The 14489-nt window shown below is 57.2% G+C and overlaps 1 protein-coding gene across 1 annotated transcript in view; it reads left to right on the forward strand.

Annotated features, from left to right (window-relative positions):
- LOC138101927 (uncharacterized) overlaps nucleotides 1–14489 on the forward strand; it is a 958962-nt gene that overhangs the window by 886217 nt on the left and 58256 nt on the right. Inside the window, 1 exon segment of the mRNA XM_068999675.1 lies at nucleotides 8836–9135. Within this exon segment, the coding sequence (XP_068855776.1) occupies nucleotides 8836–9135 (300 nt within the window).

The raw sequence follows: 14489 nt of genomic DNA on the forward strand, positions 1-14489 counted from the left end.
ATTTTGCAAGCAGGAAGTAATTCTGGTTCTGTGAAAACAGAGCAAAACAGCCGGGAACCCTTTAGCAATCCTGGGGGATTTGGTCATGATTTCAAACGCAACTGCTCTGTTTGGGATTGCACAACAGAGCAAACACGCACAAACATTGCTCAGATGATCCCTGTCACGGGCTGTCACTGACACCAGACCCAAACACAGCTGCAGGGTTTAGGAGAGAGCTTTGCTCTGCACATCCATCTTCTCATTCCTCTCCCTCTCTCTGGGAACAGCTGCAGTAGGACTAAAACCCCAAACTGATGCCAAGCAGGATCGCTCCTTAGTTAGGTCTTGAGGTATCCTTTGAAGATGAAACGCAGGATGGAAAAACTGCTAAACAGTGTTCCTGTCCGAGGCTGGGATGAAGATAAATTAGGCCTCAGCCTCCACCAGCTGATGCGCTGATGTTTTCAGATATGAAGACCAAGCCAGCGTGTCCTGCTCTGACAGACACCGCTGCCCTCCTTGCATTCCTTTGGGCACTTCAGAAGGCTCAAGTCTGTCCCAGCCGTGCTCTGCAGGCTGACACTGCTGTGCCCTCAGTGGAACAGCCTGTGCAGGAAAGCTCTGCTGGCCCCCCAAAGCTGCAGCCACAGCTCCCAGCAGAGGGGAAAGCCCTCGAGAGCTGCCCGACGCGCTGGGCGTGGTGACACTGACCTCTCCTCCAGTGGCCCTGTCGAGTCCTTTATAAACGGTTCCGAAAGCCCTGGAGACAGAACAGCAGAGAAGAAAGAAGCAGCGCTTTAGGCCCTGGGAGTGAAAGCCAGCCCAGACAGGAGATCTCTGCTGCCTGCAGCATTTACAAAACACCTGGGTGCATCGACCCTTCAAACAGCAGCGCAGCAGCCACCAGCCCTGTGCCTCGCAAGGTGTGCGAGAGAAAACTGAGGCCCAACATGAAGGAAAAGGGCTGGAGCAAATCCCAAATGTCCACACTGAATTACTTTAGTCCAAAACCTAGGGTGGGAGCTGGTGTCTAAAGAACTGGAAAAGAATGTATTTCATCCTTTTCCATTTCCTGCCTATGAGCTGCAGGATCCACAAGGGCCCTGCCATCAGGCAGCTGATGCATTTTCCCCTCGAGTGCAGCAGCTCTGTGTCTGTTACTGAATGTACGGGGCTTACTACCTGTGCTGAAAAGAGCACTTATTAGTTCATCTCTGGTTTCTGTTTCTAAACTGTTATGTTGATAATCCTGACTGGTGGATATTTTTGGAAGCAAAATATTTGAAAGGAATCTTCTTGAGAACTGTTTTCTGACAGTCACCAGATGGTGAGCTGCTCTTTCAGGCAATCACATTCCAGGGACAGAAGATCTTCCAGGTCCTGCTCCTTGCTGCAGGCAGGACACTGCCGGCCTCAGGGGCCTCTGACGGTGCCTTCTGACCACAGTTACCAATTCTGATCAGGACTGAGAGACAGCAGGATCGTGGCCCAGTGTCTGAAGCTGTTTGCAGCTTGCCTGGCTTCTCACTTGATCCTGCACCAGCAAATACCTGGCCCCTGCTTGTGCAGAAGTAACTGCCGTGCACTTACCCTTGGCCAACCTGCTCCAGTTCCAGGTATTTCTCGGCAGGCTCCCCCACGCTCACGGTACTCCCTGAAAGAAACCACATGGAAGACGCTCCCTCCCAGATGGAGACCCCGCCTTGCAGCAGGGCCAAAATGCAGCCCCACTCCCTGGGGCCGGGAGCCCCTTGCTCTCAGCTGGGCAAGGACAATAAATGACTCTGTGACATTCAGCTGCACAGCAAGCCTGGGTGCAGCTGATGCTGAGACACACACGCAGCACCCTGCTCTGGCACACAGCAGCACAGCAGACGTACTCAGCTGCATCAGGCACCACTCCTCTCTGCCCTCTGGCTGCAGGGCTGTGCTGCTGTCAGAATGTTCAGCCCAGGATCCCGCAGCAGAGGGAGGTTCAGTGTCCTCTTCCCAAGCAGAGGGAGGTTCCCCATCCTCTTCCCAAAATTCAGCAGGTTCCTGGTCTTCTTTCCAAGCCACGGCATGTTTCCTGTCCTCTTCCCATGCTGGGAGAATTGCAGCCTCCTCTTCCCAAATCACAGGATGTCCTCTGTCCTCGTCCCACGCTGGGAGATGTCCGTCGTCCTTCTCCCATGCCACTGGAGCCTCACTGTGCTCGTCCCACACCGGGTGATGTCCACCATCCTCGCCCCACACCACAGGAGCTTCACTGTTGTATTCCCAAACTGTGGGATGTTTGCCCTCATCTCCCGGGACAGAGGGAAGTTCACTGTGGTCTCCCGGGACAGAGGGAAGTTCACCATCATCCCCCAGAACAGGGGAAAGTTCACTGCTGTCTTCCTCCTCTTTGGCCTCCTCTTTGGAAGCACAGGGAGCCAGAGGAGGAGCTGATGCTGCTTTTGTGCCCTGTGGACAGATGGTAGCGTGAGGGACGGGAAGTTCTCTCTCAGTTATCGCCTTATTTATCCTCAGCTACACATCCAGCTGCACTAAGCAGAAATGGGATTCGGAGCTGTTCAAACTAGGAATGGGCTAAAGTCGACATTGCCACTTATTGCTGGGCATTCCATATTCCACCGTGGCTAAAGCCAGCAAGCAATCTTCTGCCTGCAAAACCAGACCTGCAGCTCTTCAAAAGCTCTTCAGCAGAGAAGGAGAAAAGTGCCAGGGATCCCTTTGCTGCTGCTGCTGCAAAGACACTGGCAGGAACTTTCCTTCAGCCTCCCAGGCTGGCGCTCGACTGCCACATGCCAAGCTCACAACTCTCTGCACAATTCCGACCACCAAGGGTTCCTTTCCCACTCACCGAAGGAGGAGCTGCTCGGGATCCACGCGTGAGGTGCCCTGCAACGGGACAGGCAACATGAACCAGATGCTGTTAGGAAAAACCTGTCTGTGGTGGGAACTCCCACGGAGCAAGGACACCCCGAGAGAGCATTTTGCTTCCACAACATCCCTCCAGGAGCCACAGTCCCTTCGCACAGCAAGCAAGAGAACAGCACAGAATCCTGGGCTGTGTCAGCTCTTGGCTGCAGCAGCCAACGCAGGGAGTTCCAGGCTCCGCTGGCACAGACTCTGCGCTTGAGGGAACAGAACCCCCCCGGCTCCATTGCAAATGCTGTGCACGCCCCGCTGGCTGCAGACACCCCCTTTTTCAGCTGCAGCTGCTGGCAGGAGCTCTCCCAAACCAGCGGTGTCTTAATGGCAATTTGGTTACAAAGGCAGCTCAGTTGCAGTGGGAGAACAGAAAGCACACAGCAAGCCCGAAGGCACCGACGCTGCAGCCAGGGAAAACCTCGACTTACGTGCCAAGTGGGCTAAAAAATACCCCGAATAAGCCACAGAGTACAGAGTGCAAACTGCAGCAACCGCTTGCTGGATCATTTTGGCCGTGCTGCACACGTGGCAGACTGTACCCCTGCAAGCACAGAAGGACACCCGGCAGGGGCTGGGCTGGCTGCTGAGAATGCCTCGGGCAGGAGGATCCTCCGGCAACCAGCGGGCGCCCAGAGCCGCTCTGGACACTGAGGGCTCCGTGCCCACAGCAACGGGAACACGGCGAGGACGCGGCAGCGTTCCCGTGACATCACAGCAGCAGCTCCCGCAAGAACCGCCTGGAAGGTTCTCCTCTGTCACAAAGGAGCACAAAGGATCCTCCCGGGGCACAGCCTGTTGCTCAAAGCATCCAAGAGGAACCCAGAAAATGCAGCAGACCAGGACAGCCCATAGCCAAGCCTGAACAACGAAATCAAAGCCATGCACTGATGCTCCGAATTAGGGGCGGGAGTCGGGAGGCTGCAGGGCTTCCCAAGGAGCCGGAGGCAGCCAACACGCAGGGCTGGGCAAGTCGGGCCGGGAGCAGCGGAGAGCTTTGTTTCCCTTCCCAGCTGAATGGCGGCTCGGGCCGGGCCCGTTCCAGGGCTGTTCCTCAGCTGCGGCTTTCCCCTCACGCAGCCCGGGGGGCGCTGGGAGCGCGGGGCGAGGCTGGGCCGTGTGCAGAGCCCGCCCCTCGCTGCGATTGGGCGGTGCTGCCGTCAGTCGTGGTTCTGGCGCGCTGATTGGTCGGAGCGGGGAGCAGCCCGGGCCCGGAGCCGCCGGCAGGGCGGCCGTGGCGCAGCAGAGGCGCCATTGGCGGAGCGTCTGTGCGGGCCCGGGAGCGGCGGCGGCGGCCGGAGCCCGGTGAGGCGGCGGCGGAGCTCGGAGGCGGCCCCAGCGCAGGTGGGAGCCGCGCTCGGTTCTGGCGGGGCTCGGCGCTGGCTGCGGGCGGAGGGGGCGGCAGGGGGCTGGGGCGGGTTCGTTGTGCCGTGTGGGCGCCGTGTTCGCCCTGGCGTGAGGGCGCTGCGGGAGCGGCTGCCCGCGCTCTCCTTGCCGCTGCTGCCTCGGCAGGAGCCGGTGCCGGAGCAGCGCTGGCTCGTCCCGGCTGCTCTGGGTAGGACAGAGGTGGCTGCCCCGTCGGCGGGAGTGTGCGGGAAAGTTCCCGTGGCCAGAGGTTTGTGTGCCCAGAGGAGCCGGAGGAGTCCTGTAAAAGGAACTTTATTCCTGGAGCAAGGGAGAGGCCACGGGGCATTTCCCGTGGGCTCTGTCCAAGTGTTGGAGGACGCAGCCTCCTTTTTATGCCGATTTCCCCGGCCGCATCTCCGTGTCCCTTTCCGCAGTGGCTGAGGTCCTTGGAAGGTACAGACTTCCCGATGCGCCTGCTGCATGTGCCCCTTAATGTGCACCCCCACTTTGTATAACATCCGATATTCATGGCTCTGTTAAGTCTTTGTTTCCTTTGTTCTCTGTTTCACCACTTTTCCTTGGCCATCTCTTTGCCAAGAGCACTTTGAGTCCTTTAATTTTCCACAACCTCCTGGTCCTTCTGCTGAAAGAGGATCTGATGCCATCCCAGGGTGAAATGTGGCGTTGCTCATGGGAGTGGATTGGTGGGTGAGAAGGTCAGGAGCTGGAGCTGTGTGCTTGGTTATGATTTGGAGGACAGCTTGTAATCTAATGATGCATTGAAATGATCACTGGGTTCTCTGGCACCTGGTATGAATTTGTTTGGGTTCCCAGGGGCTGCTCCATGGTGTTGTAGGATTTGTTCTGGTGGCCGTTCATCTTTTCCCCATTTTTGGGCGCTCCCAAAAATGCCAGGGATGCATCAATTGACCGCTTTTCTCTGATTAAATCATCACATCCTTGGATTCCCAAGTGATTTCGCTGACCTTGTGGCAGCAAAAGCAGCCCAGTGGTCAAACGCACCCTGTATAACCCAGACAGTGCCAGCAGATGTTGGAGTGGGGAGAGGGATGATTCCCCCCCGCTTTTGTGAGTGAAGTTCTCCCAACATTCTCCGTTTGCTGTTTTCCTTTGCAGCTTCAGGGATTTCTGTTGCAGAGTCCGAGATGCTCAGTGTGGGCTCTGCCTTTAGCGACGCAAATTCCGTCTGTGCAGGGAGGCAGAGCTTGGGGTGAGGGGCAGAAGGAATCAGGCCAATTCCTCTGGCAGGCAAGGAGAGCCTGGGACATTGTGCACACTTCCCCCAGCAGAGATAATTTGCATTTCTAAAGCTCCTCTGCTTGCTGCTTGGAAGGAAGCTTCTCCTCCAGGGCAACCATCAGGTGACTCACAAGTGCCCTCCCCCCCAGCTGCTTTCTTTTTCTTTTTCTTTTTCTTTTTCTTTTTCTTTTTCTTTTTCTTTTTCTTTTTCTTTTTCTTTTTCTTTTTTTTTCTCTTTCTCTTTTTCTTTTTCTTTTTCTTTTTCTTATGTTTTTTTAGCTCTTTATGAGTTAAAGGGTCATCTTTATACCTCTTCCAGTTTTGCAAAATGCAGCTTACAGGTGAACATTGAAAAACCCATTCTAAAATTCTCCCATCACTAACAGCCACGCACACACATACACAGAAAAACGCCTAAACCAATAAAGATTTTTGCTACTTTTTCCCCTAAGAATAAAAATTGACTCTCACACCCCTGGCCCAAACCCAGCTGACAATGTCAGAGTAGGATTATTAAGAAAAAAAATTCTAGTGATATAATCTTGTCAACAAAACTCCTGGAAGATCAAAAACTCTCCAACGACCTTTTTAGTGTTAGAGGATCAAGGCATTACTTTATTCTGGCCAGGATGTGCAACAGAAATCATTTCATGCACACATAGCCCAGGTGTGCAGAGAAAATCATCCCATGGCACACGAGTTTTACTCAATTTTTCCTCAACTTGATGCAGTCTAAACCCATCGAAATCCGTAGGTTTCATGTTCATTGGTTCCAAGTTGGGCAGTTCTTAGTATTTGGTTTCCTGTTGGCCCCGGATTGCTTGGCCTCTGATGTTCATTAGGTCCACACTCCTTGATTTCCTTCTCAGCCTTTTCCAGAGCAGGGGTCTCCAGCTGTGCTGGGGGCAGTGTCTGGGGTAGCTGTTCCTTGATGTTTGCTGATGGGCGTTGATGTTCTGTTGATGGGCGTTATCTTTTTGGGTATCTTTTGGGCTGTTCCCAGTCTGTTGAGATGTTAAGCTCATCTCCCTTGAGTGGTGTAACATCCCTTAAAGTCCCCAGGCAGGGTCTGTGCCAGCCGAGCTTCCTGTGGAAGAGATTTCACAAGAGACAGGATTCTGGCCACAGACTGCTTGAAACAGACATCCCTTATCTCCACCCCGCACTAGGTCGGGAATTCGCAGGGTGAGGAATTGCAAACCTCAATTCCAGGGAGATAATTGAATATCTGCCCTGGATCTGGCTCTTCTTCTTGCCAAAGCCAATGGCAGCAGCCGTACCCGTGGCATCTCACTGCCCGTGGGTGCTCATCCTCTGACAGCTGCTGAGCTTTCTGCAAAATCATTCGTTTCTCCAGTGACCCAAACAAGATCGATAAAAGTAAATCCTGATCCTTCCACATCCCGTAGCCTCCTGGGGGCCGGGGGCCACTGCCGGCCCTGCCCGGGGGGTGTTGGGGTCAGGCAGTGCCCGGCGCTGAGCCCCGGCTGCCCCACAGCCCCGGCCCGGCCCCACAGCTCCCCACAGGCCCCCAGCCCGTGCTGCCCTGTCCTGCTGCTCCCCACCACAGAGGAACACCCTAAAATCCTGAACTTCTTTTTCTGTCCTGTCCTGGAACGCGGGGATACAAAAGATCTGGATCAGCTGGCAAATGTTGAGGATAAGATGGTGCTGAAAAGCATCCCAGTCCTTACTTTTTTCTCTTCCTCCTCTTTTCCATCTTCCTTTTCCTTTCTTACCACATAGATTCCTCCTGCTGCTGTTTGCCTTAACCATATTCCTGCACACTCCCTTCAACCAATCCCTTCCCAGCACACCAACACCATCCGTCCCCTGTTGCTGAGACCCCTTCTCGACTTCCCTTTTTACCCGTGCTGGGTGTCCATGTCCTTAATTAGCTCTGGGAGAATGTGCAAACTCCCTCAGCATTGTCCCCTTTTGATTAGGAGACGACGTCCATGGTTCTGTTCCGGCTTTGTTGTTGTTCTGGAAGTTGAGGAATTGAGCAGGAGCTTGGCTGAGCAGCAGTGTGTGTCAGTCAGTGCCATTTTGTGGAGCTGCTGGTTTGTGCTGTCACTTGCTTGTGTGCAAGTGCGTGTGGCTGTGTCCGAGCAGATTCAGAGCATGTGTTTGTAAGGAGGCGTTGGTGTTGTTGGTTCGCTGGGGGTGCCCGGTTTTCGGGACATCCCCCCTGGAGCAGGGTGTCCCCCCTTGGTGCAGGCGCGGCCCTCAGGCAGCGCTCAGCCAATCAGAAGGCGCGGCGCTGGTGACTCAGCAGTTGCCAGGCAGAGCCGCAGCGCCCGGCGCTCCCCAGCTGGAGCCCACGTGTGGCCCGGCCTTGGCGCCCCCCGCCAGGGGAATTTGGGGAGGTGGGAGGGGGGGAGCGCCAAGGCCGGGCCGGGCCGTGCTGTGCTGGCAGAAGTGGCTGCGGCGGGGGCCGAGTGCGGGCAGGAGCGGCCGAGAGCCCAGCGCTGCCCCAGCCCGAGCTGCCGCAGCTGCATCGCTGCTCGTGCTGTGCGATCCGAGAGCTCTGGGGGGCAGAGCGAGCCAGGGCTGGGTGCTGGGCCTGGGGGGAGCAGGAGAAAGGCTGGAGGAGCAGGGCTGGAGACCAGAATGGTGAAACGATGCCCGTGGGAGCAGCAGGTGGGATTCTGCAGGAGAAGGAGTAGTGTGAGGAAGAGGAGTGTGAGGAAGAGTAGGGATTCAGGAGGAGGAGGATCAGGACGAGGAGGCACCCCAAGGTTCCAGCACTCGCTGTATCTGCAGCCTCCCTCCAGCCCCAGGAGTGTTGCCCCCCCCATCCAGCAGGTGATCAGGGAGGGGGATCCACGATTTTCCAGGGGATGAATCTTGGTGTTTCTGAGGTTTCTTGGTTTCCCTGTTGGTGCTTTGGTTTTTTTTTGTGGGGGCTGAATGTTTATATTTTGGAGGGAGCTTTCTCTGAATCTTGATGTTTTGGTAGTTTTGGGTCTGTGTCTTAATGTCTGGGGGACTTTTGGGCTGAGTCTCTGTGTTTTTGAGATTTTTACAGACACAAGATGCCCGGTGATGGACCTGGGCAGGAGGAACCCCCAGCCCGAGGCGCTCACCCCATGTTTCTTCCCCAATCCAGGATTTGTCATTCCCAAGGCGTGGCCGGATGGAGGAGGAGGAAAAGCCCCGGAGATGCCGCACGAGGAGGGGCTGCAAACGCAGCCCAGAGAGATCCAAGGAGGAAAGAGCCCCCCTGTGCCGGGAAGGCGGCCGGAGATCCAGGCAGAGCTCGGAGCTGGGGGAGAACCCTCAGGGTGAGGAGAAGCCCCACAAGTGCTTGGAATGTGGGATGGGCTTCAGACGGAACTCCAGCCTGATCCGGCACCAGAAGATTCACACTGGGGAGAGGCCCTATGAGTGTGGGGAATGTGGGAAGGGCTTCACCAGCAGCTCCGAGCTGTTCCAGCACCAGGTGGTCCACACCGGGGAACGGCCCTATGAGTGCTTGCAGTGTGGGAAGAGCTTCGGGTGGAGCTCCACCCTGAGGGCACACCAGCGCATCCACACCGGGGAGAGGCCCTACGAGTGTTCTGAGTGTGGGAAGAGGTTTCAGAGGAGCTCCCACCTCCTCCAACATCAGCGCATTCACACGGATGAGAGGCCCTTCCGCTGCCCCGACTGCGGGAAGGGCTTCAAACACAGCTCCACCCTCATCACCCACCGGCGCATCCACACTGGGGAGAGGCCCTACGAGTGTCCTGAATGTGGGAAGAGCTTCTCACACAGCTCAAACTTGATCCAACACCAACGGAGGCACCGCTAAGGGAAGCCCTGCGAGTGCCCCGAGTGTGGGAAGAGCTTCGTGCGCTGCTCCAGCTCCATCCCCCGTGGGAGGATCGGCGTTGGATGATCCCCAGTGACCCCCGTGGGGCAGAGCCCTGGTGACCCCCGTTCCGGGTGATCCCCGCTGGGTGGGGGGAAGGTGTTGGAGAGATTTCTTTGCCTTCTCCTTGTGCTGCTGGGATTTGGTTGGGAATAAATTCCCTCCCTGTGCCCAGGCTGGGTCTGTTGGATCTGGAAGCTTCCTCCATGTCTGGCAGAGCCAATCCCTGGTGGCTCCAAAGTTGGAGGTGCCGGATGCAGAGATGCCCCCACAACCCCTGGGAAGGAGGGAGGAGGAGGAGGGTGTTTTTAAGGGTCTTCTTTTCCTTCTCATTCTCCTGATGTTATTTTTTCGGTGTCATCAATTTAATTAATATCTCTAATTAGAGCCTGTTGTGCCTGTTCCGGTGTTTGCTGAGGGATCTCTCCCAGTCCTTATCCCCAGCCAGGAACCCTCGGTTCCATTTTCTCTCCCCTGTGTGGCTGCGGGGGGCAGGGACAGAGTGGCTTTGGTGGGTGCCTGGCACCGGGCCAGCGTCACCCCAGGCCATGGGCACCCCTGAGATCCGGCGTCCCTGGGGACACATTTCTGGGCACAGCTGAGCTCCCACCTGCCCCGCACCCCGAGGTTCCCCCTCCCAAAAAATTCCACCGCGGGGCTGCAGCATCCCTAAAGCCCCATAGCCAATCAAAATCGTGGCCAGCGCTGGCCATGGGGTGAGTGGTGGCAGCTGGGGCCGTACTGGTGGCACTGGTGGTGCTGGGAGCCCCCCCGGCTGCGGGCGTGGAGCTCTCAGGTGAGCCGGGGGTGGCGTGACGTGATGGGAAAGGGGGGGAGAAGGGGAAAAAGGGGTGATGGGACCCCTAAAATGAGTGAGAGCTGGAGGGGACCCTCAAAGGAAGAGCAGGAGGGGGCTGAAGAGTGGGGGAGAAACGGGTGGGAGGGGCTGGGAAAGTGGGGAAAAGTGGAGGATGGGACCCAAAAACGGAGCGGGAGTGGGCTGGGGATTGGGGGATTGTGGGGGAAAAGGGTGGAAAGGGTGAAAAGGGGGGAATGGGAGTCCAAAACTCCTCTGGGGAGCGGCTGGAAATGGTGGGAGAGGGGATGTGAAATAGGGAGAAGGGTCGAAAAGAGGAAGTCCGAGCACGGGCAGGAGGGTCCCGTGGCGGCCGTGGGGCACAGGGGGTGCGGAGCGGGGATCCGGGGTGGCTCCCGGAGCTCTGGGCGTGCTGGGGGCTGCAGGGGGGCACCCCCTGAGCTGTGTCCCGCACACACAGGGGTGTTCCAGGGGATGATGAAGTCCGAGTGTCACTTCATTAAGGGCACCGAGCGGGTGAGGTTGGTGCAGAGGAGCATCTGACAGCGGGAGCAGCAACTGCACTCGCCAGCGATGTGGGGCTGTTTGTGGGGGACAGCCCGTGTGGGGAGAAACAGGCGCAGTGCTGGAACAGCCATCCAGCCAGACTGGGGTACAAACGGGCTCTGGCGGACAGGCTCTGCCGGCACCACCGCGACATCGTTGCCCCGTTGCTCGCGGCCCGCAGAGGTGCAGAACGTCGGGCAGAGCGAGTCCCCTCGGGCCCTGCCCTGGGGATGAGCCTGGAGCCCCTCAGCCCCCCTGGTGCCCATCCCCGGGGCCTCTTGTCCTTCCAGCTTCCCCTGAGGTGTCCCAGTCCCTCCCAGTCCATCCCAGTCCATCCCAGTCTCTCCCAGTGCCCCCGCGCGTGTCCATCCCAGCCCTGCGTGGCGCTGACGCCCCTCAGCCAATCAGAGCGCGTCTCTCTGATGACTCATCAGTTGCCAGGCAGACCCGCAGCGCCGAGTGCCCCGTGCTGGACTCGGCCTCCCAGTGCCGCGCGCTCCATTCCCAGTCGCTCCCAGTGCCCTCCCAGTGCCTCCCCAGTGCTCTCAGTCCACTCCCCTCTCACGAGGGCAGCTCACTTCTCTCAGAACACCCCAACCCGAAGCTGTATATGCTTCTAGGCCGATCTCTTGTCCTATTTTTCAGTGTTGGGTGTTCCATCAAGAGCCACCCTTCTTTTTAACCTTGGCAAAGGGACTGGGAGAGGGTTTGGGGGATCCTCGCAGGGCAGGGAGCAACTGGGACGGGGTTTGTGGAGTCCTGGAGGAGATGAGAGTGGGTTTGGCATGTGCTAGAAGGTTTAACAGCATTCTGGACAGACTGGGGATGAAAAAAAGAGGGGTTAGGGGGTCCTGATGGCTCTCTGGGGCGTTTTTTGAGAGGTCCTGACCCCTGTGGACCCCCGACAGATGCCAGCGGACACTGCCCGCAGCAAGATTCTGACAGGGATCGGGGACTTCGTGTTGGGCTTCATCTTCCTGGCGCTGGGGCTCGGCTTTCACTTGCTCGAGAAGGTGACGGGGGGTCCCGGGGATCGCATCCCCCTCCCCCAGAGCGTGTGTGCCCCCCCGGGGCCCCCCAGCCCGGTGTCACCCCCTTTGCTCTGCCCACAGAGCTCCTGAGCCGCCGGCGGCCGCAGCCCCTCCCCGTGGCCTCGGGCCTGGCCGGGACCCCCCGCTCCGTCCCCGCGTTGATTTTGGGGGGGTCGTGTGTCCCCCCCAGCCCCGCTGTCACTCTGCCCCCACCTGGCTGCTCCCAGTGTTCCCAGTAAAGCTTCCCAGTTCGGGCTGATCCCGTTTATTGGGGGGCACTGGGGATGGACTCTGGGGAACCCCGCGGAGGGGCCGAGATTGGAGGGGGCAAAACCGGCACTGGGATGGATCGGGAATGGGGCCCCCGTGTGTCCCCCCCGTGTCACCCCACTCTGGGTGCTGGGAGCCCCCGGCTGCGGGCGAGGAGCGCTTGGGTGAGTGGGGAGGGGTGCAGGGACGATGGGAAAGGTGTCTGAGAGGGGGATGAAGGCCGGGGGACAGTGGGAAAGGACTTCCCATGAGAGTCCCTTCGTGTCCCCATCACTTGATCTCTTCAGCTGTTCCCTGGGGCTCTCGGGGGGGCAGAACCTCACTGGGGTGGTCCCCAAACCCCTGTCCCTCCCTGGGGGTCTCATGGGGGGTTCCTCCCCACCCAGCAGCTGGTGCTGAGGCGGCCGTGGGGCAGAGAGGGGTGGGAAAGGGGTGTCCAGGGGGGTCCCTTGAGCTCCCAACCTGCTGAGGGGTGCTGGGGGCTGCTGGAGGGGGGCACCCCCTGACCTGTCTCCCACACAGGTGTGTTCCATTCCTGGGGAAAAGCCCACTGGCACTTCCTTGATGACAACAACCGGGTGAAGTTCATGGACAGGAACATCTACAACTGGGAGCAGTTTGGGCACAGGGGATACCCCAAAATTTGGAGGTGGGATGGAGTTGCTTTGAGGTGGAATTGAGCCCTTTGCAGTGGGATGGAGTCGCTGTGAGGTGCCTTCGATCCCTCTCGGCTTTTGGGGTGCAGAGCTGTGAGGGACTGAAATGTTCCGGGTTAGTGGCTCAAACCATTGGCCACCGGCAGCAGCAGCGGGGCCTTTGCTGGCCGTGGGCACAGGGAGCGCCCGGGGGCACAGGGGGGGAACACCCAGCCCGGAGGGGCCGAGCCGGGCCTGGAGCCAGGGAAGGGCAGAGGCCGATGGGAAGCAGATCCGGCCAGGTGGGACAGGGCTTTGGAGCAGGGCAGCGCCCTCCCTTACACAACTGGCCCAGCTCTGGGAACCCGCCTGGGCCAGGCCCGGGACATGCACACAGAGGGCTGGAGGTTGCCATCCCTTCGCACGGGCCATGCCTGGCTCAGCTGCGCTGCCGGGAGGGGCAGGGCCATGTCTTAGAAGGGGCCATAAACCATCAGAGCCCCCAAAGTGCCCCGGGATCCACAGTGTGACATCGGACACTGCAAAACTCCCCCGGGGGAGGTACCTGGGTGTTCACCCAAACCTGAACCTGTATTAACCCACCGAACTTGGAGTTTCCGGGGCTTCCCCAGCCCCCACGGGATCCAGCCTGGGACCATCACTTACACCAAGGACAGCGACATTGGAACAACCAAATCCAAAAGTTTTGTTCCTGATCCAGGGCTGCTGACTGTGTATCCTTCTACTCTCCTACTTTCTTTGCCCTTATACATTTCCTAAGTGTTACTTTTATGCTTTTAATATTACTGGAGATGGTAACCAAAAGGGCTTCAAACCCCCTTCACACAGCAACCAAACTGTTCTGAAATAAACCCTACAGAGATATATTTATAAACACAGATCTTTCACTGTTGTTTCACTCTCATCTGCCCCAGGGGAGCCATGAACCAGACCCTGGGTTACCCTCGCCTTCAGGGGCGGGGCGGAACAGGAGCCGGACACGGGGGAAGCTTCTGGAAGCTGCTGACGGAAGCCACCCCTGGAGGCCCCCTATTTCCAAAGCCTGGCCATGCAAACCCAGGACACTGGATCCAAACATGGATCACTCAGACGGGGGGCACCAGGGCTCTGCCTGTCGTGGTTTGACGCAGCTGAGCGTCAAGCACACGAAATCTCCTTTTTTTCATAAGGGGAAATAAGAAAATATTGAGGAAAACTAGAGAGCTGTGAAGCAGAACAGGTTCAAACTTAAACAGTTGCTGTACAAAGAAAAAGTTTATCACCAACAGAATTAAAAGTAAAAAGAAATAACAAGAAATTAAAGCAAACCTCCCCTCTCTTCCAGCACTTCCCTCCTTTTACCCAACTCGCAGAAAGGAAGCAGAACATGGGATTTTAGTCAGTGTTGCAGTTCTTGAAGAGTCTCTTTGTTATGCTTAAGGAAAAAAGGGTTTTCTTCTGCATCACGTGGTTCCCAAAGTGCCACCAACAGCAGACCCGCCCGGGAAGAAACAATCTGCTGTGGTGTAAAACATCTCTGCCCTGAAACATTTCACAGTTCCTTCACACTGCCAGACAGGGGCCATCACATGGGGTTATTAGTCTTTGTAAGGATGAATTACTTTGGCCTGAACACAAAGGGTTGGTTGTTTTTTTTTTTTTGTGACAGGAGGTCTCTAAAAGCCTCTCAATACTTCTATATAGCCTGGCATAGGCACTTTTCCTAAATTTCATGGGTCACGGGTGAACTTTCCATCCCTCCATGTACTCCAAATGGATCAAAGAGACAGTTTGTGATATTACAGTTTCTTACCACGGCCTGCAGGAAGTTT

The sequence above is a fragment of the Aphelocoma coerulescens genome, unplaced genomic scaffold, assembly GCF_041296385.1.
Source record: "Aphelocoma coerulescens isolate FSJ_1873_10779 unplaced genomic scaffold, UR_Acoe_1.0 HiC_scaffold_56, whole genome shotgun sequence".
NCBI lineage: Eukaryota > Metazoa > Chordata > Aves > Passeriformes > Corvidae > Aphelocoma > Aphelocoma coerulescens.